The sequence below is a fragment of the Eupeodes corollae genome, chromosome 2 (genome assembly GCF_945859685.1).
Source record: "Eupeodes corollae chromosome 2, idEupCoro1.1, whole genome shotgun sequence".
Classification (NCBI taxonomy): domain Eukaryota; kingdom Metazoa; phylum Arthropoda; class Insecta; order Diptera; family Syrphidae; genus Eupeodes; species Eupeodes corollae.
The window spans coordinates 34,078,562-34,100,141 of record NC_079148.1 but is presented as its reverse complement, the minus strand read 5'-3'; the positions used below and the strand labels follow the sequence as shown (position 1 = coordinate 34,100,141).

Below are 21,580 nucleotides of genomic sequence, written 5' to 3'. Positions count from 1 at the left end.
TCTTATAGCCCCCACTCAAGTGTCATATTTTAAGAAAGATATTTTCATCTAACAGTTGTTTTATGTTATGATCAAGTTTTCCAGTCTGAAGGTTGTCGTTGTCGCTTGTCGCTTGTCGAAGGCGACTCCGCGCTCAACTATAAAACCGGGAAATTGTTCCATTTCGTTGCTCAAATGAAACTGAAAGTTTTAAACTTTGTACTGAAGTCAGCCACAGTCAGTCAGTATTGCAATAATATTGTAATTGTGATCTAATCTGGTTCTCTGGTAAGTAAGGTGAGGCTGAAGCTGAGCTGAAGTGAGTGGGTCTGTTATTGTTTTCAAAGCTTTGTAAGTTGAAAATATAGGTAGGTACTTTGTGCGCGCAATGAGCACAGCTACAACACGTCACGATTAGGTAGTGTACCAATTTTTTTGTTTAACGCGAGATAATTTGCGCGGCCGTCGCTGATCATAAAAGAGTTAGAGGGAGGCTGTTGCAACGCGGGCGATGTGTTTGAGTTTTGTTGAAATGTTGTGGAATGCTGTCTATAGCAATAGTTGATATATGATCATGCGAAATTTTACAAAATCAAAAAGTTTCTCAAACATTTTATTCTAAAGCAAATGCAATATGAATACTAACTCTATACGGTTTGTTATTCTGTTGCATGTGCATAACTATTTGGAAATAGTTTCACTTTTCTACTTTATACTATAGTTCTCTTATTTTGCATGTTGATTGTTTCTTTTCTTATGTTTTCGTTCGTAGTCACGAAAATGTATCGAATTTTGTTTTACCGTAGTTTCTTTTTTAGTTTTGTTGTGTAAACAAACGGTTTCTTGAATTTTTATTTCAAAAGATACAATTTTCTCTGATAATGCTATGATTTTCAAATTTAAATAGGGACTTGGAATATTCGAAGCATTCAGTGTGAACGCTCCCTTAAACAATGACAAACTGTCAATGTCAAATCATACAGTCAAAAACATAAAATGGTGTTTATTTGAAATGTTTAGCATGATATTAACAACAGTTGCCAGTTTAATAGAACTTTACATAAATAATTAAAAAAATTAAAATTGTTTTTGCTAGTATACACGTAACACGCGTGTAACACGCTGAGGATTGAAAGGATTGGATTATCCGAGCCACAAATAGGATAATTCACCAGAAAAAGACACAGCTTTTCTGGCGATTTCTGATGGTGAATCTTGAGTTCTTTTGTTAAATAAGCTTTAAAAAGATCCTTTTGCAAAATACGGTGTATTTCAAAGATTGCGCAATTGACAAAACTGGATTTTCGTCAACATAAGGTATCATGATGGATTGTACGTAGGACTATCATCCTAGAGGCTTGCGTTCTATCCCTATTCAATCAACTTGTAGTAAAAATTAAAAAATTTCAGAGAGAATATTTAACAGTTTTCGTCGTAATGCATGTTTTTGACGTATGGAAAATCGGGTTTAACGAACTTGTGTTTTCAAATATAAATTACTTCGAATTCCATGCATTAATGTTTTGATTAAAATGTTACCCATTAAATAGCACTGGTAAACAAAATTAAGTTTTTTTTCTCTAATGTCTAGTGTTGTGTGTACTTTTCTAAATGTATTTGCTGCACTGAATTGCAATCTCATGTCATAATTTTTCTATTAGATTGTTTTTAACTTCAAATAGGAAGTTATTGTAATGGGTCCGATTTGTCAACTTGAACATTTTCACATTTCTCGACGTTTCAAGGTCCCTAGAGTCGAAATAAAAGATTTTTAGAAAAATGTCTGTGGGTGCGTGTGCGTACGTTCGAACGTCCGTACGTTCGCGACGTTTTTTTCCTTGTCCATAGCTCAAGAACCAGAAGAGATATCGATTTCAAATAAATTTTGTTATAAAGATAATAAGGCAGAAAGATGCAGAAAGGGCTCTTAAGAAAATTGCGTGGGTGTTTTTTTTACCATAGCAGTTAGAAAAAAGGTGAAAATTTTGGTTAAACCTAAATATCTTACGAACGCTAGAGACTTGAATTAAATTTGATATAATAAACTGTAACGTGATACCAAACAAGTACATTTTTTGTAAAAATTCCATTTAACGGTTTTTTTATAAATCAAAAAAACTGAAAAAATGTGTCACCTGCAAAATTTTAAGACCAAAATATGATTTCATCTCCAAAAAATTTTTGTGCAACGAAGAATAATATTTTTGACATCTGATAAAATTTTGAGAAAATCGAATTGACAGTTTTTTTTACAAAAAATAAAAACCTAAAAAAATGTATAAAAGTTGGTAAAAATTGATTTTCGACACAAATATCTTTTTAAAAATTGTAGATATTGGCTTTAAACTACTTTTTTCTTTCAAAAAATATTGTCGTTAACATTCAGTAAAATTAAAAAAAAAAACGAATTGACAGTTTTTGTACAAAAAATTAAAAACCAAAAAAAAATTTAACAAAAGTTGGTAAACATTGATTTTCAACTTAAATATCTTTTAAAAAATTTGAAATATTGGCTTCAAACTAATTTTATCTTATAAGAAATATTGTTTTCAACATTCTTCAAAATGTTGAAAAAAATCGAATTGACAGTTTTTTTTACAAAAATAAAACTCTAAAAAAAAAACAATACTAAAACTTTGTAAAAATTTACTTTCGACTCAAATAGCTTTTTAAAAATTAAAAATATTGGCTTTAAACTTATTTTATTTCAAAGAAAATTTTGTTTTCGATATTCAGTAATTTTTATATAAAAATCCAACAGTCCGTTTTGTCATAAAAAATAAAATCTACAAAAAATAGTACGCAAATTTGGTAAAAATTGATACAAGTACATATAGACAAACTTTTAAGCAAGACAAATCGACAGACGGGATGGGAAGTTATCAGTGTGGGTCGCATCCCCGCCTTTTTTGTATATCTTTTCGCTAAACTTAAGCAGCTTTAAAGCTTTAATGCAGAAAACCGCAATTTATCCACATAAAATAATTGTATGGTGTATTCTTCATGATGTTAAAGTCATTGATTAATGCAATTGACTTCTTCGCTGAAGGTTGGTGGTGGACGTTATGTTTTTAGTAAGGTATGTATGGGCATTATTGATAATTTGTTTAAGCAAGACGGTGCCAAAAACACACAGTGAATTTTAAAATCAACAATCCAGTCTCTTCAATTTTTTTCACAATTTTGCACAATTGCTTTCGTAGTTATGGCTAAGGAAGAATCACTATTTTTGTAGTGGGCTTTAACAATTTGTATGCGATGATTATGCGATCCAAAATACTTAAACTAACTATTGAAGTAAGGAATTGTAGATCTCAAAAATCAAACAAGTGTTACTTAAAAACAACTGCTTCACGAATTTAAATTGCCTCAAAAAACCTAATATACGTTTTTTCGAGCTATCAAAGGTTGTATCTCAGAAATCTGACGTTATTCGTTGATTGGAAACAAAGACAAAAATCTCCAAATCTCGAAGATTTCTTTTCAGTGTATCCAAATTCTTTGGATCTTTCGACATACACAAATAATGAAAATACAGATACATAATAATAAAACTCTTTAGGGCATTTAATGTATAATAGCATACTTAAATAGCCCAATTATGTGTTAGTCATACGCCCCATAGCCCAGCCATAGCCCGCACAGCATTCTTTTAAAAAGCCATTCACATTGAAAAATCTTGGCTTAATCTGAATACAAAGCCTAATATAAGCTTTCATTTCGCTTTCATTTTAGATTGTATCAACCGAAAAAAAAGAATGTGCAACTTGAAACAAAATAAAAAAAAGTATCAAAGAGCTAAGAGAAGATCTTAATTATAATGATAATGACTTTTTTATGATACACTAGAAGAAGATACAACATCTATTGATGGCTTTATCGTCGGCGACGGTGGTAATGGTGATAGCGTCTCGGTTTCATGAATTACGAATTCATCAATTCAATAAATCGTACTCGACTTTAAGACTTTTCGACCAAAAAATGTGTGTATCTGTTTTGTGTACAAGTCGACATCGCATGGCGGGCTTTAAAAGCTTAAATTTACCATCACTCCAATTTGTTGGATTTCTTCAACTTGATCAACAAAATATACGAGTTAAACTAAAAGTTAACTACTCAAAGTGCTATTAACTTTTTGTTGGTATATCGTATGGAATGGCACACTTGTAATCCGCCAAGGTAACCAAATGCCTCTGTAGACCTGGTTTTCATTTAGTTTGCAATTTCGAGTCGTTACGTGAGTACAAGTTTTTATTTTATTTGTGATCGCGGTGCGGAGAATAAATGATTTAAATTTCATTTAATTTTAAAAAAAAAATTGTGTCCATTTGTATTTTTTGTGCAAAATAAAATGAAAAATCCGTGTGCATTTTTAGTCCTTGGGCTCTTGGTGGGATCAGCTTTGGCTACCCCAATGCTTTACAAGAAAAACGAACAAGACAAATACGAACCAGGTGTGTGAGGTGTTAGAAATTTATAATTTTAAAAAGTTTCAGTCAACAGGCTTGAGGATTTTTTGTTTTTCCTTTTAAGATCTCATTGCAGTTTCTTCGACTGTTATTCCTTTAACGGTTTATGAAGTGAGCTATGGCTTGGGAGGAAAACCCAGTGAAGAATACAAAATGGCTTATTTGAAAAAGCTTCGCAAGAAGGTTAAGCACACCGATGAGGAGGAAGATCCGGATACTCTTATTACAAGTGAGTGGCTTGAGTGCAGTTAAAAATAATAGACACTAACGCCATTATTTGCTTTTAATGTACCATTTCAGTTAAAAAGAAATATCAAGACCAAAATAAGGCTAAGGTTAAGGGCATTTAAGCATACGAAGAGCTAACGCGCTGCTGGTCGTAAATAAAAACGGATATATTAAACTTGTAGTTTATTAATGACGTTCATAAATGCGACGGAATTACTTTTAGGTAAATGTTAAGTTGTTGTACTTTAAAAAAAATATATTGTTGGACTTGATTGAATGTGAAAATATAATTTAGTTAACCGTGGGAGTTTTCTTTTCATTTCGGTTTGTTTTTGGAGTTTTTTTTGTCAAGAAATTGATTGTTTGCCAAAATGTGTTTTTTCTGTAAAAGGAGATTCATGGACGTAGTCATAATTTTGTGTGGGAAATAATGATCTTATATAGAAAAGTGATGATCTAAGAGTTTTATTTCTTAAACCATTTATTTTGAGTTTAAAGATACTCGTAAATGAATTGTTTGGATATTTTATATTCAAGAAACTTTTTTTTAATATGTAAGTAAGCAGAAGAATTTCTTAACAATATGTTACGATAATTGTTTAACTTTGTTCAATTAATTAATTAATAATTGGTGTAATTAAATAAATGTCATTATAATTCAAACATAAAATATATGTGTCTTTTTTTGTTAAGACATTTAAAAAGTTGTAAAAAGTTGCAAAGAACTTAACAATATGAGTAGAATGCATATTGTTTTTAAATATCAAGGTAAAACAAAACTAAATTAATATTAATTTGGTTAGAAATTCAATAATTAAAACAAAAGGTTCAAATAATCATTTATAAATGAGAAAAGTCAAAAAACTTGAGAAGTATTTTAACTGTATGAAAAAAGGTTTTTCTTTTTTCTTTAAATGGATTTTTTTTTAATTCAAACCGCTATTTCTTTAGTTATTATTTTTGAAGCTCTTGTCTTTTGACATTTGACGCTTTTCAACAACGCATTGAAATTTTTAAAACATTTCATCAAAATGGTAAACATTTTGTAGTTTATTCATAAATACATGTAAGTTGTTGTATAGTTGTCTTCGGAGAGTTCCGGGTACGTTCTTTGTTGTAAATTATAGCCTGGAAGCTACACTTTATTTCTAAAATGAAAATACAACAGCAAAAAATTACATTTTTTTGGAAAAGATATCCGTAGGATAGTAAACATACAAAAAAAGTGAAATACTGCCGCGGATAGAGATTTGAATTTTTCGAGTACCAGAAGTAATTTTAGAGGTTTTCATTCTTAAACGTTGGTATGTTTGAAACTTTATGACTTATAGAATAGTGTCCAACATACAAAAGAAAACGTCACTCAAATCGAGCTTTTATGTTTCCTTATAGAACTTATTTTCAATTTATTTCAACTAATGTATGATCGTTTCCACCACTACCTATTAGAATAAAATCTAGAAAGTATCTTCTCAAGTCCTTAAAAAAAGATACTGATACAAAATTCAAATCATACGAGTAATTCTAACTCTCTAACGCTTTTTTATTATTTTGTATTTTTAATTGTAAAAAAAATAAAAATAAAGTTGTACTATTGGTTATTATTCTGAAAAATTTAGTATCAATAAAAAATATTCGTTTATCAAAGAAAGCGCCATCTGTTTAGAACCATTTGTTTTAGCAAATGTTCAAATGTATCAACTTTTAATATAAAAACAGGACTCATTTAACTTCAAGTGGCACAGGCAGGGATCGAACCCAAGACCTCTCGCATGACAGTCCAACGCACTTTTTTTTTTTTATAATTTATTTTTTATTAATTCATTCTTAAACCTATCTTAAAGCTAGACAAAAATTCATAAAACTAGCCTAATTATCCATAACTTACAACTAACTTAATGGTCCCATACGGACACTCTAAGTTAAACTACAACACTTAAAACCAATGTCTTTCGGCCCTAAGATCTATTTTACTTCATTTAAATTTTATTTATTTTTGTATTTATTAGAAAATTTGAAAAAAAAAACTAATATCAATATCCTTTTTCATTTTTACTTACAAGCTACTTAAAATTAGGTCCTTAAATAAAACTTAAAAACTAACTTAAACTACCTATTCTATATACATAAACTACTTAAAACTACTGGTAGAACAACCACAGCAGCAAATCTAACTTTCTAACATTTTTGTTTTTCATATTTTGTTGTCTTTTTTTTATTTATTTTTTTATTTGTTTTTTTTTTGTTTTTTTTAATGTTTTTTTTATTCTATTTTTTTAATATTTTTTGTTTTTTTTTGTATTTTTTTTCGTGCCACCATGCCTATTCTACTTAAAACTAAACCCTTAAACTATAAAACAAGTATGGAAGACGGCCAAGGCTTAAAACCCCATCCCGACCACCCACTATCAAGTGCCGATTGAAGCCACCAAAACTGGTTCTCCTGCTTCACCCTATCAGTTCGGTCCCGTTCGGACACAGCCCTACTGAACCGAAGGAGCTCCGCTCCGCCTTGTGCCATGTCGTCCCGATTGTACAGGAGTCGCCTATCCACGGTTCTTCGTCTAACGTGGTAGATTAACGGAACTGCCAATCTATCCTGTATTAGACCGCATCTATTAGACGAATGCGTCTGGGGGAATGAAGCCGCTCAAGCGTGCACTCTCAAAATACTCGTCGTTCGGATAGAACGCCCCGAAAATTAAATTGTTGGTCGAAGACATAGCTCTTGCAATGTGACCTCGAACGAGTTTTATCACGAAGTTGTCAATTCTGTTGATTCGAGCCCCGTTGTATAGGACCTCGTTTGAATAGTAATGCACATAAGAAGATTCGGCTGTTCGATATAAGCCGGTACAGCGTCGTAAACACTGCCGCTCGAACACCCGAAACTTCTCCATCTGGGAAGGGGCAACGTTGAACCACACAGGACAACCATAAACGATCATTGGCCGTATGAGGGCCATGTAGCAAATTACCTTCACTCTGGGGTCATGCCGACTGCTAAAAAACAGCCGTTTTGTCAGAGCGAAGGCTCCTCTGGCCCTGGTCAGAGCAGCATTTATATGTCTGTCGAAATATAAATACTGATCTAACCAGATACCGAGGTACTTCACTACACTTTTGCTCTGACTTCTGGACATTTATTTTCAGTTTCCAGTCGTCGCAATATCGCTGAATCTTGTCGAAATCACGCTGCAAGAGAATTCTAATAACCTCAACCTTTCGGGCCGTTCTGTACTTCTGCTGACTTTTTATTTTTTATTGAATTGAAGATGAACTGAAGCTCAACCTTCGTCACTAACACGGGACTTGGTCCCGTTTGTTCGCCGATTATGGCATTTGGCAAGGAATCGTCATTGAACCGCATGAAACCGCGGTTCTCAGATCGCCATTGTGTCATATCATTTCGACAGTCCAACGCACTAACCATCATGCCACGGGTACGGAGATTATGGTTTACAATATAGCCTAGTACATACTTCCTCGTGAAGTGAACGTTCGCAAGTGGAGAAAGTGAACTTTTGACATTGCTCACTGGTACACACTTGTGAGTACACGTTGTGAACATGAACAAACCAAATGTCAAAGCTTCACCAACAGTTCCCGTACATTTTGCACGTGAATTGCCCGTGAACGAAAACTCTCCACTTTGTTCTCCACTCAGCTTCACGAGCAAGTTCACGGGTGAACCAAAAACCGAAATTTGTATGGGTTCACGAGATGGTTCATAAGTATGTACTAGGCTTATAATCGTGCAACTACGCAAGCAATTGGCAAAATTGTGAAGAAATTTAAAGAGACTGGGATTCGGAAATTAATTAATGGTCATATGATAACCGACTTTTTGTGTTTGCTATTGAAAAAGGCAACTTGGAGAACATATGGTTTCAACAAGACGGTGCTCCATGCCACACAAATCTAGCGAATATGACTTTATTGCAAGAGACATTTCCTGGTCGCGTAATTTGTCGTCATGTAGATATCAACTGGCCACTAAGATCATGCGATTTGACACCGCTGAAATTTTTGTTTGGCGCTACGCGAAAGACTGTGTCTATGCAGATATACCTTTAACTCTTGAGCACTTAAAAACCAACATTCATCAAGTTATGGCTGAGATATTGCTCTATATGTATCAAAAAGTGGTCAAAAATTACCTGAAAAGAATGAATGCTTGTAACTTTAAATGACGTTCACTTGAAAAAATAAAATCTTTCATGTGTTTTACCATGTACTTTATATTGAGACCCAAAATAACACCGGTAATGTTATTTTTGACCAATTTATTCGTTCGTAAATTCTATAGAAATACACTCTCCGCTTATATTTATTAATTTCCAACTAATTTACTATTAGGGCCCGGTTAAGACGTTTAAACCCAATTTCAGAAAAGTTATTATTTCCACATTTATTTATGATTAAACACCTTAAGACTATTTTTATTTGGGGTCTCCTGAAGTATAAGGTCTATACAACATCTTAAAAAATTATTTCATCTTTAACAAAAATAATAACTCATGCATTCTGTCATAATAAGCACATCAATGGGACAATTATTGAAGTCAAATTTGTATTAAGATTAATTTGTTTTTCTTTTGATGGGCTTTTGAATATGAAAATTAAATAATTCATCATTAGAAAGACTGCTTTCAAGTTTGAATAGAAGTTAGCTTTTTTCCTTATCAGTTCGAAGCAAATAATTTAAACATATTAAACAAAACCACAGTCATCAAACTACCAGATGAATATTTTCTCGAAATTTTTTTCAAGGACGATAGAAATAGGTGGAAATGCTCATAATCTAAAAGAACTCGTGTTTATTATAGAAAATGTTAAATACAGATAATGTAAATGAAAATATTCATTTTCTAGAATGTAACATTTTATAAATTATCTTTTTCTTAAAACTAGTTATTGTGTATCAAACCTTTCTTTCCTTCAAAATATTAATGAAAGCAAGTTATTTGTCTCATGTAAATGCTGCATTATAATTATCTCTGAACGATGCCATTAGCTGAGAATTGTGACAAATAAGATGTCAAATTATTTGTTTTGGTTTATGTCTTATAAAATTCAAATTCTGTTATTCCTCATATTGAAATCGAAAACCGAATTAAAACTTCATAAAAGAAAATAACATGGATGATGATGATTTCGATGATTCCATCGACGATGTTCTGGCCAACATCGACATTCCGTCGGCTCCAAAAATACCAAAAATTCAAACAACAATCCCTGCCGAAGCGAACTCCTCCAGCATAGGAACCACTCCAAGTCAAGATAGTACCGCTGCCACATCTGAAGAAAAACAGAAACTTCAAGGACCATTTAATTCCCATGCCATTCAAGTTCATCCCAAACAAAGAGGTAATCCTGTGCTGAAGTCAATTCTAAATTGTGCCTACGAATTTCGAGATATCGTTCCCGACTACATTGTTGGTAAAACTTCCTGCATTTTGTATCTTTCACTTAAATACCACAATCTCAATCCCGAGTACATTGTTGGACGTCTTAAGGATCTGGGAAAACGATTTGAACTGAGAGTTTTGCTTGTCCAAGTTGATGCTCCAGTAAGTAGAGATTCGAACTTATTTCATACAATATTTTGCAATAACAAATGATCTTGGTCGTTCTAGGAACCGCACAAGGCTCTCAAGAGCTTGACTAGAATAAGTTTGCTGGCAGATTTAACACTTATGTTGGCGTGGAACGCCGACGAAGCTGGTCGCATCATTGAAACGTACAAACTCTTTGAGAACAAACCTCCGGACATGATTATGGAACGTGTTGAATCGGATCCACACATGAAGGTAAGTGTAAAACATTGCAAAATCAACCAAGACTAAGTGATCTCCGTTTACAGCTCGTAACAGCTTTAACAAACATAAAACCAGTGAATAAAACCGATGCCGTATCGCTGCTTCAGAACTTTGGCAACCTCGAGAATATAATCAATGCCAGTGAGGATAGATTGGCCCTTGTGACTGGTCTGGGTCCACGAAAGGCTAAGAAATTATATCAAACCCTACACGATCCTTTTCTTAGTAAATAAATAAAAAAACTTGCGTCTTTTTCAATAAAAATATATTTCGCTCTCTCGCTTCGACAAATTCTCCATCTATTCAACAAAATTCCAAATCTTTATGTTCCCATCATCGCTACACGACATAAGTTGTCCAGGTACTGCGGGATTCCACTTCACACAATTGACGTCCTGCAAATGTGCCTTATCGACAGCGGTTACCAGGGAGAAATTGGGTTCGTTCTTGGACGAACCTTCGTCCTCCTTGAATATGCGAATCGAATCGTCACCACATGCCGTGGCTATAAGTCCAGTCTTATGGCACCAACTTATGTCGTACACTGCCCGCGTGTGTTCACCTGAAATAGTGCACACACACTTCCAGATTGTTTCGTTGTCAGGTGTGGGGATGCCCTCTTCATTGCCTGGAGGATAGGATTGCCATATTTTTATAGTTTTGTCATCCGAACACGATGCCAGCCGTTTTCCGAATTCGTCAAAAGCAATGCTCCAAACGGTTGAAGTATGCGATGCCAAAGTGGCTGTGCATTCCCAGTCACTATCCAAAGTGTTCTCCTTGTAGAGCTTGATAGTGTTGTCATAACTGGCCGAAGCCAGGACCTCTTCATAAGGATGCCAGACGACTTTCTTCACATCCTGCGAATGGGAATTCATCACAGCCGCACATTCAAATTCATCATCACCAGCAACTTCCCAGATCCACACGGATTTGTCGCGACTGCAAGTGGCAAGGAGACCGCCTGACGTTGACCAACTGACACTCTTGACTTCATTTTCGTGGCCTTCCAAAGTTGCATTGCATTCGAATTCCCCTAAAAGAAAACGAAACAAGAGTTAGGTGTGCCATGGATATAGAACGATTTTATATCATACCTGATGTTTTACTCCAAATGGCAGTTGTGGCATCGAAACTAGCCGATGCCAAAAACTGTCCACAAGGTGACCACGCTACTTCTCGTATTGTGCGTTGGTGTCCATCGGAGAGGATAGTCTTTGTTGTCCAATTGCTTCCATTCTGTGCCCAGATACGTATTGTTTTATCTTCACCGCAAGAAGCAAATGCATTGCCTTTGAAATGCCAGTCAACACCCCAAATTCTACCCTTATGTCCTTGCAGGGCGATTTGTTCGATTAATTTTCCCATTACTTATAAGTTATGTATATTTTCTTTTTCTTGTTAATTCGAGTGAGTGCAGTGAATCTGTTGAATATTTATCGGAAAATAAATTTTTGATAAAAGTGTCAAAATGTCAAAAATGTGATCAATCAAAATAAAGTCGTGTGGTCAGGTTACAATACAACATTTTTAATGGACTTTGAACCAATCACAATAGCTATTTTTGAATTTTGTTTCTAGCTTTGGTAAGGCTGGGCTAATATGTACTTTTATTTATAAAGTAAGGGTGATTACATTTTAAGAGCCGGTGTTGAATGTAAGCCACACCTAAATTTGAACTTGTTTCTTTCTGAATTACATAAGACATTTCTTAATTTCAGACTAATAACACTTGAACCATGGAAAGATACGCAATGAAGCAAAGCATTAAAGTTATTCAGACTTATTTTGAAAATTGGCGTTCAAGTCAATTTAATCGTGCGTACACGCAGAAAAATTGTGCACAAATTTGAATGACCAAATCTAGTCTATAGGAGATGTGAAAATATCACTGCATTCTCGTGCAGCTCGTACGCTATATAGTGTGACTGAAGAGCATTCCACCTAAACTCATTTTCGTGCCCAACAAGTGCAACTCTAGCGCTAGTGTTTGATGAAAATTATGCATGAAAACTTGCACTTACACGCTTACAAGTTTCAACTTTTTTCAGAGCTAAGCCATTGCACCATTTCAATCGTCGTCAATGGCATAGAGGAAATATATTATCTAGAGTCCCGACTTAATGGGTTTGCTCTCTTTCGGCCTACAAACTAAATTGAAAGAATTTCGCCCGTTAGCATAAGCATGTGTTAGTTCTCCCGTGCATTTCTTATGGGAAAATCCAGATTCTATGTAGTTGTTATGGACTTTTGGTGAAGTTTGCACAATTAGGGGAAAAACAATATGAGGTGAACTCAGCCGTTCAAAAAAGAAATCCGTTGAATTCAAAAATTGAAAAATGAATGCAATATTTTTAGAAAAATGAATTTTACAACTTCTTTTTAGTGAAAACTGTGCTAATTACTTAAGGGAAATTGCTTCCTGCATTATGGCACTATCTAAAATATAAAGACAGACTATAAAATAAATCGATTATTGTTGCACCTCATTCACTGCAATTTGACTTACTTTTTATTTAATGAAGTGAACTTGTATACCTATACCCCTTCATTATATAGAATTTTGGTCTGAAAAATATCAAATTACAGGTCACAAAAATTCCATAAGTTACTTTTTAGCCCAATCCCCCATTTGGTTTTTTTTTCTCCACTCACATGTATTCACCGATAGCGAATTTGAGAGAGTTTACCTCGAATTTGAGAGAGTTCACCTCGAATAAAATTTGAGGGTGTTTCAGGTAGGACGGGTACCGGTCGGGACTCTAGATAATATATTTCCTCTATGGTCAATGGTTAGAATGGTGGTAAGAAAAGACAACAGTGGATGTTTAATTTTAGAAGAAAATCATCTTCATTAATTTCAGTAGAACATTTTCAGCCCAGTGGATTCATCAATATCTAAGTAGAACTAGCTCATTTGTGCGAATGATAGGAGTGATTGTTGAATGTAACCAATGTAACCACGAAGACTGACTGTTTGGAGCGGTTTATGGGCTGCGTCACTATCGGGGTGTAGTTTTTTCCAAAATGAGGCTAATCAGGCATTTCTTGTGAATGGTGTTCTGTATTTATGGCCCGAATTGCAAGATATGGATGTGAATAATATGTGGTTTCAACAAAACGGTGCCGCTTGCAACGCATCTAACGAAAGAATGGCTCTTTTGAGTGACAAATTCAATCGCTGTGTTGGTGGCGATGTCCATTAGACCAAGATCATCTTATTTAACACCTTAAGACTTCTTTATTTGTGGTTATTTGAAATAAAAGTTGTACGTCTATACAGTAGAAAATTCAAAGCGAAGGATGTGATCATTCGCCACATTAAAGAAATAGAACCTCAATAGTGTCATCGAAAATTTGGACCATATCAGATGGAAGTGTTCTACCGAGGTCACGGTTGCTATTTTCCCAGTATTTTGTTCCATACATAATTGAATCATACTAATGACATAATAAACAGAAATGACATTAATTTCTTAAATAATTTGTGTTTTATTCAAAATCTACATAGTCTCTTAAAATGTAATCACCCTTTTTATGGTTTTCTTCAGAAATTGAGAAAAACAGTGGCATTATTTTGTCTGTTTGTAACGAAAGTTATATGAGCACATACAACGATACATTTTTGATAAACATTTTATGATAAAGTATGTGATCATTTGGCAGATTCACAGCATGTGATTCTCCTGAGTTATTTTGAATCAATTTTTGGCACGTTTTGAGTGATTCCTCGGTCGTAACTTGTAGTTCCACATAAATAATAAAACATAACAGAGTCAAATTACATGATCTTGGTGGCTAATTCACGTCGCTGCATCCATTAAATTCAACCCATAATCGGTGGTATTGTATGGTTTTTTGCACATTAGCATTTATGAACTTATACGAAACAATGACACCATTGACATATGGCCTTCTTTTAAGGAACATCACCTCTATTTTATATATTCCTTTCAACAACTAGTCCTTCTATAGGTTCAGCGAAAGTATGGACACATTTTTTTAACTTGATTTCTGTGTGTGTGTTTTTTTAACTTTATCAAACTTTATAAAGATGTATTTCCATAGTTTTTTTTAAAATGCTATTTCAGACATAAAACCTAGAAATATTGATTTAAATTTAATTATTATTTTAAATACCAAACCTATCAGACGAGAAGAAAACCTAAATAGGTGGAATCAATTTTAAGGGGGATTTTCGATGGAAATATGAAACGACGAATAGCAGTCCATATCAAGTATGTCAATGACAACTTTTTATAATTATTTAAAAAAAAAAGAAATTTTATTGTCTTTTGTTAAAATATCCAAAAATCAGCGGATGGCGTTGTTAATGGTCAGTTACGTAATTTTATCTTTTTACCTATACAACTTTGCGCGTCTAATGATGATGCCCAAGCCTTACCACATTACTTAAATCTATTCAAATGTCTTAAAAATTTTAATTGATTGGTTATGAAAATAACCATGGTCTTATGCACAGTGTTAATGTAAACATGAATATTTACGTAATTAAAATGAAAATATCACCTTTTATCCTAAAAAAGACATTGCTACACATTCAAATTTTAATATCTTTCTAAATTTTAGAATCTGAAACTTCTTTGTCATAGGAAGGATTCTGGGTTAAAACAGAAATTCAAAAAGCATATAAAGTTTGAATGTCACCTATTGTTCTTCTTGAAAACAGAAAGATCTGAAAATAAATCAAATCAAAAGAGTCTATTATGAACACTGTAATGAAGTTACTTATTTTCATATCCTCGTTTGTAGCTATTCAGTACTGAATCTCCAGATATTGTAGCAAATAAGACCGAAATATTTACAACATATGTGTATAAACTAAACCAGAATTATTTTAAAGTATTTTTAATTCATGCAAGATTGATGCATTTTATATAATACTACTAATTTATCATAAGTCAACCATTTTACGAATTTTTGTATGTTAACTTAAAACTTAAAAACATGTAACTGCACCATTAAAAATACTCAATCAAAATTGTGAATCATCCACAATCCACACCCTCATGCCATGCCTGTCACATAAATTACGTCAAATCCAATCCAAGCACAAACAAAAAAAAAATTGTTTACGTGAATAAATTTTCTCTTATCACTCGAAGAAGAAAAGAAAAATAAAACATGAATTAAACTCCTCCTTAACTTCTAACTCCATTAAAATAAAAGATAACATCAAAATGAACGGAATTATAGTGTTCAATAGTTCCAACGATGTTGTATTTAAAAAATTCAACAGTCAACTCGCACAGAAAATTCATGAAATCGCTGAAAAACAAGGACTCATCGATGCACCAGACACTCCCATCGATTCGAATATAATTTTGCAAATATTCTCACCAATGGTCAGTTCCCAGAGGATTATGTTCTGTCAATTCGATAATACGTACAGTAGCATTCAATGTGAGGAGGATCTGAATTTCACTTTTGGTGATTTTCTAGGATTTTCATTTATTAAAATCGGACAGGTTCCTATTGAAGTAATGCGCAGAAACTGTGACGTCGCCATATCTTTGGCCAGGCATCTCTATGGACCGAATCTATTTGCCGCTGACAAGGTACAGGAGGAGTTATTTGATGGTTTGGTTGATGCGTACGAGACGTTATCGCGCATCGATCAGGGAATGCATGTTGAGGCGATTCCCCAATTGATGATTAACGCTGAGATAAAGAACTCCATCAAACGCACCCTGGAGGTAACGACAGAGAAGCTTAAGGACGTGGGTTCGAATCGATCGCACGCTCTGCTCTTCATAAGCAGCAAGTTTGTTGGCTCGTACTCGTCTCGCACTGCACAGGGATTGAGTGCGTCCGACATTTTATTCCTTTCACTGTTGGGTCGAACCCTTCAAAAGACCAAGAAGACTAAGCAGCTTAATCGCACTGTGGTGGTCTTTCTCGAGGGCGAGCATGCTAGCACTGTTTCTGGCTGCGTTCCCTGCATAGCTCACTGCTCTGAACTCGAAAAAGGAGTGATCGTCATCTTTGTGGTGGAATATTGTAATCTGCAGGTAGCCAGCAGTATATTCGACACCTTCTTCGTGCTGCAAAAGATCCTCAATGTCCAGGTCCAGGGAGACACTGATGCCATCAAGACCTCCTTCGACAATCTGGAAGTCTTTGTGAAGCAAACTCTTGACGCCCTCAAGAAGGCAAAATTGCGCGGCGACGAGATCGAGAGTAGTCACAAAAAATTCGCCTCCAAATGGGAGAATATAAAGAAAATGTTTAGCGAATATTTCAAGAACTACGACAAAGAAATTGCCGTACGCATAGAATCGAATATTCCACCATTTCTGGAAGACCTCAAATCGCTATTCACCTGCACCTGTTGCGACAGCAGCCACATTGCCCTTGAGCAAATCCCAGAAGTTGCTTCCTTCGTCGAAGGCAAGTTGCTAGAATTCTCCGAGTTTCTCAGTGTCAAAGCCGAACGAAATCTCAATATAGAATCATATCTGGAGGAGTTCCCTGGGCTGGTTCACTTCATCTATATCAATCGTACCAAAGGCACAATGATCGCTCCCGATCTGACCAAGGAGGAGAAGATGGTCCCAGTGATTCCACGCATTTGGTCAATGGTGGAATTCACTCGCTCCTATTTGCAGAAGGGACACACCACCGTCATGTGGAAGGACAAGACCTTCAACTACTCGTACTTCCTCTGGTTCGAGGATCAGAATTCAGTTGCCATGAAACCCATCGATTTGCAGAGTCATTTCTACAATCATTCTGCTGCCAAACCTCAACACGCTCCGGGACTGTTGGCCTCCGACTTCTACCATCAATTCACCGAGATCGGCTTCCCCAAGACCTCTCCCGGAAAGATCAAATGCTATGAGATCTTCTGCATGCATTTGGGTCTGGTTACGACAACTTGTGCAATAGAACATTGTCGACGGCTGGTGGCCACTATCGCAGACGTTGTTGGCGAGGGTGGAGGTTCGGACATCGCGTAATTTAGTTTATAACATTCCACATATTGTAAGGCGTATCATGTTTTCTAGTCTCAAGAGTAAAGTTTTCAAAATAAAAAAGAAAAACAGTAAATTTTGTGGGTTTTTCCTTAAAATCAACTTGTATTTGTTTTTAAATCAATAATTAAAACTTGATTCTTTGAGTCTTTTATCCGCCACCAACGTCCCAAACGATGCTCCTGACCTATGCCAGCTATCAGTTTGAGGCCATCAGAACTGAATGTTAGACTATTCACGAATCCAGGCACAGGAATTTCAAGGATTTGAGTGAGTTTACGGCCATTGTCACTCATTTGCCAAAGTCGAATGAAGCCATCACAGGAACCTAAAAATATGGAAGAGAGATAAAAAATCTTGATATTTATAAAAGAAGACAGTTTTAAGATGTCAAAGTAGTTTAGAAGGTAACGAGGAGTTGCTCTGATTTTTCAGGGCGATATCAACCGAGATAAAGTGGAGTTAACATTCCACGAGTTACATCGAGTTTAACTTTGATCTTGCTCAGAACTTTTACTCAATATACTATCATTAAGCAAACGGGACTTCTCTGGTTTAATCTCTTTAAACCAGTCTATTGGTTTAAAGATTTACGGCTTTTTAGGAACTCAAATTACTAAACCGAAACACATCATTTGGGCCTCGGCGGAATCAAAAGAATTTTAAACAATTCTAAAATTCAAACGGTCAATGTTGCGACCTTTGTGTTAAGCTTATTTCTTCAACAATCGTCGTCATCTGGAAGCCATTATAAGCTTCTGGTTCGAAGGTATTATAAGCTTCTGGTTTGAAGCTATAAAATTGTGTTCAACTTATTGCCGACTTTCTCAAAAGAGTCTAAACTAATTTTGATCCAATACCTACAGAAACTTCTTAAAATAAAAAACTCTTACCGGAAGCAATCAGATCCGTATTTACCACAACAGCCAGGGCCGATATCCAGTTGGCTTCACCGTTTGTTTGCAAACCATGGACTGTGGGTTGAGTGACAAGTGATTTCTTTTTCAGTGCACTCCAAAGACAAAGCGATCTTTAAGTAAAAAAGTTATCATAGGTTCAAATTTTGTCCTGAAATTGTTGCACAATAAAACTCACCCATCATTTCCGCAGGAAACAAAGTTCTCATCGTTGATAAACTTAACACCTTCTATGCTCCCTCGGTGACCGTTGTAGATCAATTGGGATTCTTCTGTTATTTTCCATATTCTCAGACTGCAATCGATGCCACCAGAGGTAATGGCACGCTCCCTGGACAGAGCGTCAATGCCTGTCACATGTGCTTGATGTCCAAACCTAACGAAAAACAGATTTAAATAAATGTAACCGAGGAAACTCAGGAGGAAGGTATAACACCTACAAACTCTCTATGTACGCCATCTCGTCCACTGACCAAATCTTCACCGATCTATCTTTACTTCCTGAGTATAGTTCATGTGTATCCTTCCTAAAGACCAAAGCTGTCACTACATCACGATGCCCTTTGAAGGTTTTCAAGTGTTTCAACTCCTGAGGACACCAGATTTGAATGTTATTGCCACCTTCGGCGAGAGCTAGGAATTTCGAATCGGTCGACAGGCACATCGCAATCACATGCGATCTTCTGCTGATTCCTCGATCTGGATCTTCGGTATGTGGTTGAACATCGAAACTACCCATTGGGCGAAGTGTAGCCAAGTCCCATTTAATGACATGCTGTGTTTTAGCGCCTGTGAAAAGGAACTTCCCATCCGAAGTCAATGCCAAAGCTGTGATAGGAAGATATTGCTTTTTGTGCTTAAGAACTTTGTCTTTGCTGTAGCCGACGATTGAGCCGGCGATTTGGCGACGTAGCTTGCCAACACTTTCGAGGTATTCTTCTTGCAAACGATGTGACACATGGTCATAGACTTCTTTGTCCTCGGCACGCGATTTTTCTTCCTTCTCGATTTCTTCGAGGTATTTCTTAGCTAAACGGAGACGTTTGTCCTGGGCAGTCTCTGGAATTTCCTCATCACTCAAGTAGTTTTGATTGGTGCCACCACCTTCACCCTCGCCACTATCGAAGGCATCATCGCTGTCGATTTCTTCATCATCTTTTGAATGGTTAGTTTTCTTGAGTTGTTTGGGAGCTTTTGATGATTTTGTTGCTTCTTGCTGTAAATAAATAAATTAAATATGAATTCGTTTTACTAGAGGCATTGTTACCTTTCGTTTTTTGGATGCTTTTGGTTTGTTTTTAAGGAAAAAAGATGACATTTTTTACGAAATTATTAAACAAATTAAATAAACGCGCTTAATCTAAAACAAAATTACTGTGCTATTCTGTACACGTGAGAATTGAGAAATTCGTTTTTGTTTTGACATTTCAAACTAACCTCTTATTTTTTTTTTCAAAATTCACAATTTCGAAAAATGACAGTTGAAGTTGTTGGTAGTTCACAATGGTGAATGTGAATTTAAGGTATGGACAACACTTGGGTTGTTTATTCGAAAAATTGATTAATTCATTGTTATTCTATTTTAAATTTAAACTTTCGAAGTCAAATGTTTCGAAAAATATTTGAATTGAATATTGTTATTCATACCGATCATGTAATTCTTACAAGATACGTAGTAGTATAAAAAAAACTCAAATATTTATTAATTTACAGTCAAAACTATGTGTGTTTTCATTCCAATTATATAATTTCAAATTACTTGAACACTTAATTAATACCAGTTGAATTGTATTTTCAAGTTTTACTAGATATAAAATTATAAGATGCAATATTATAAGACCGTATTTGGATTTCAATTTATATAACTTGCCACAAGAAGGGCAGATATTTTTAATTAAAAAATAATGCACTTATGTAAAAAGATGAAACATTTCATTTGTCTTAAAAGTATGCAATGTCAATAACAAGTGCAGATCTTTGCCACAACTATCTTAACGTTTTTATCATTGCTTACCTACATAACTGAACATTTCAAATCTTCGTTTGACAGTTTATTAAAAATGGATGACAAAAATCTTAGCTCAAGTTATTTTTAAAAGAGTTTGTATTTGGGTAGGTGTCACTTTTGTAGCTGTTATCCTTTGAATTTGGACAACTTAAAAACAATACAACCATTACCGTAAATGCGGTGATCATTGAGCTAGTTTTATTTTTCATTTTTAATGGCATACTTTCGTCTTTAAAATGAAATACAAATCTATTGATTTCCTTAAAAAAAATTACTGCTTTCAGCAATAACAATATGAACACTAAATTGTTAAACATTTCTTCGGTCATTGACAAATGGAGGCATAATTTAGATTCTTATTATCAATTAAAACACAACCCATGTCAGTCAAATTGACAGTTTAAATCTCACAAAAATTAAGATTTATAAATTCTCCCTTCAATCAAAAATAAATCAACTATTTCCAATTAAACCTGAAATTGGGGAAATAGATATTCTGAAAAAATATAAATCAATGAAAAATCCTCATGCATATGATCGGGATCTTCTTATATTCCGATCTTATAGGGAAATAAGAAGATCGGGATGTAGTACCCGTAGAGTGATGGTTAGTGCTTTTGACTGTCATGCAAGGGTTCTTGGGTTCGATCCCTGCCTATGCCATCTAAAGTTTTTTCACGGGTTCTGCCTCTTGCAAGGAATTGACAAATCCTCCATGAGTGATTCTTGTCATGAAAAGTGCTTTCTCAAATTAGCCGTTCGGATGCGGCATATAAACTGTAGGTCCCTATCATCTCTGACAACATTACTCGCACATAGGAATGGTTGAGAGTTGTAAGTCACTAGGCCCTGGTTCTTCATGGACTGTTGTGCCACCTAATTTATTTATTTGTTTGTTTAAAAGATCGGGATGACCAAATATGTTAAGTTTAAGTTAACTTATAACCTGTGAATCTTCAACACACAGAACAAAATAAAAAAGCATTTTCCATTTAAAGCTTCAACATTTATTTACTGGAAAATATCGATGATATAATTTTTCCATTTTTATATTAATTTACATATTAAATTATTAAAATATTATTTTTGAACAAGATAATATTTATGAATAAATAAAATATAATTACAATATATAATATATCTAATTTTACAAAAATGCGGT

At 34.6% G+C, this 21,580-nt stretch overlaps 5 protein-coding genes across 5 annotated transcripts; 3 read left to right on the top strand and 2 right to left on the bottom strand.

Moving 5' to 3' along the window:
* The first annotated feature begins 4,125 nt into the window (after nucleotides 1-4,125).
* LOC129945920 (uncharacterized) lies at nucleotides 4,126-4,980 on the top strand. The gene is made up of 3 exons (XM_056055895.1): nucleotides 4,126-4,433; nucleotides 4,513-4,677; nucleotides 4,749-4,980. Exons 1-3 carry the CDS (start codon nucleotides 4,331-4,333, stop codon nucleotides 4,796-4,798), a joined length of 318 nt encoding a protein of 105 aa, XP_055911870.1. The 5' UTR covers nucleotides 4,126-4,330; the 3' UTR covers nucleotides 4,799-4,980.
* A 4,739-nt stretch (nucleotides 4,981-9,719) lies between these two features.
* LOC129947249 (DNA excision repair protein ERCC-1) lies at nucleotides 9,720-10,766 on the top strand. The gene is made up of 3 exons (XM_056057751.1): nucleotides 9,720-10,249; nucleotides 10,316-10,489; nucleotides 10,543-10,766. The coding sequence occupies exons 1-3, from the start codon at nucleotides 9,818-9,820 to the stop codon at nucleotides 10,729-10,731; spliced, it is 795 nt and encodes a 264-aa protein (XP_055913726.1). The 5' UTR covers nucleotides 9,720-9,817; the 3' UTR covers nucleotides 10,732-10,766.
* On the bottom strand, nucleotides 10,747-11,958 carry LOC129947248 (probable cytosolic iron-sulfur protein assembly protein Ciao1). The gene is made up of 2 exons (XM_056057750.1): nucleotides 11,596-11,958; nucleotides 10,747-11,534 (listed from the first exon to the last, which is right to left on the bottom strand). Exons 1-2 carry the CDS (start codon nucleotides 11,864-11,866, stop codon nucleotides 10,798-10,800), a joined length of 1,008 nt encoding a protein of 335 aa, XP_055913725.1. The 5' UTR covers nucleotides 11,867-11,958; the 3' UTR covers nucleotides 10,747-10,797.
* Nucleotides 11,959-15,559: 3,601 nt separating this feature from the next.
* LOC129946024 (BLOC-3 complex member HPS1) lies at nucleotides 15,560-17,562 on the top strand. Its single transcript, XM_056056035.1, has one exon. It carries the CDS (start codon nucleotides 15,700-15,702, stop codon nucleotides 17,476-17,478), a length of 1,779 nt encoding a protein of 592 aa, XP_055912010.1. The 5' UTR covers nucleotides 15,560-15,699; the 3' UTR covers nucleotides 17,479-17,562.
* On the bottom strand, nucleotides 17,555-19,834 carry LOC129946025 (U3 small nucleolar RNA-interacting protein 2). The gene is made up of 5 exons (XM_056056036.1): nucleotides 19,678-19,834; nucleotides 18,851-19,626; nucleotides 18,589-18,786; nucleotides 18,387-18,523; nucleotides 17,555-17,821 (listed from the first exon to the last, which is right to left on the bottom strand). Exons 1-5 carry the CDS (start codon nucleotides 19,726-19,728, stop codon nucleotides 17,592-17,594), a joined length of 1,392 nt encoding a protein of 463 aa, XP_055912011.1. The 5' UTR covers nucleotides 19,729-19,834; the 3' UTR covers nucleotides 17,555-17,591.
* Between the last annotated feature and the right edge of the window lie 1,746 nt (nucleotides 19,835-21,580).

Bases quoted from the DNA above. Each gene is read 5' to 3' on its own strand.
- LOC129945920 (XM_056055895.1), top strand. From the start codon at position 4,331: ATGAAAAATCCGTGTGCATTTTTAGTCCTTGGGCTCTTGGTGGGATCA. The intron at 4,434-4,512 runs GTGTGTGAGGTG...TTTCCTTTTAAG, and splicing joins ACAAGACAAATACGAACCAG to ATCTCATTGCAGTTTCTTCG. The intron at 4,678-4,748 runs GTGAGTGGCTTG...GTACCATTTCAG, and splicing joins TCCGGATACTCTTATTACAA to TTAAAAAGAAATATCAAGAC.
- LOC129947249 (XM_056057751.1), top strand. From the start codon at position 9,818: ATGGATGATGATGATTTCGATGATTCCATCGACGATGTTCTGGCCAAC. The intron at 10,250-10,315 runs GTAAGTAGAGAT...TGGTCGTTCTAG, and splicing joins TTGTCCAAGTTGATGCTCCA to GAACCGCACAAGGCTCTCAA. The intron at 10,490-10,542 runs GTAAGTGTAAAA...CTCCGTTTACAG, and splicing joins AATCGGATCCACACATGAAG to CTCGTAACAGCTTTAACAAA.
- LOC129947248 (XM_056057750.1), bottom strand. From the start codon at position 11,866: ATGGGAAAATTAATCGAACAAATCGCCCTGCAAGGACATAAGGGTAGA. The intron at 11,535-11,595 runs GTATGATATAAA...GTTTTCTTTTAG, and splicing joins CATTTGGAGTAAAACATCAG to GGGAATTCGAATGCAATGCA.
- LOC129946024 (XM_056056035.1), top strand. From the start codon at position 15,700: ATGAACGGAATTATAGTGTTCAATAGTTCCAACGATGTTGTATTTAAA.
- LOC129946025 (XM_056056036.1), bottom strand. From the start codon at position 19,728: ATGTCATCTTTTTTCCTTAAAAACAAACCAAAAGCATCCAAAAAACGA. The intron at 18,524-18,588 runs GTGAGTTTTATT...TTTTACTTAAAG, and splicing joins GTTTCCTGCGGAAATGATGG to ATCGCTTTGTCTTTGGAGTG. The intron at 17,822-18,386 runs GTAAGAGTTTTT...CCATATTTTTAG, and splicing joins TACGGATCTGATTGCTTCCG to GTTCCTGTGATGGCTTCATT.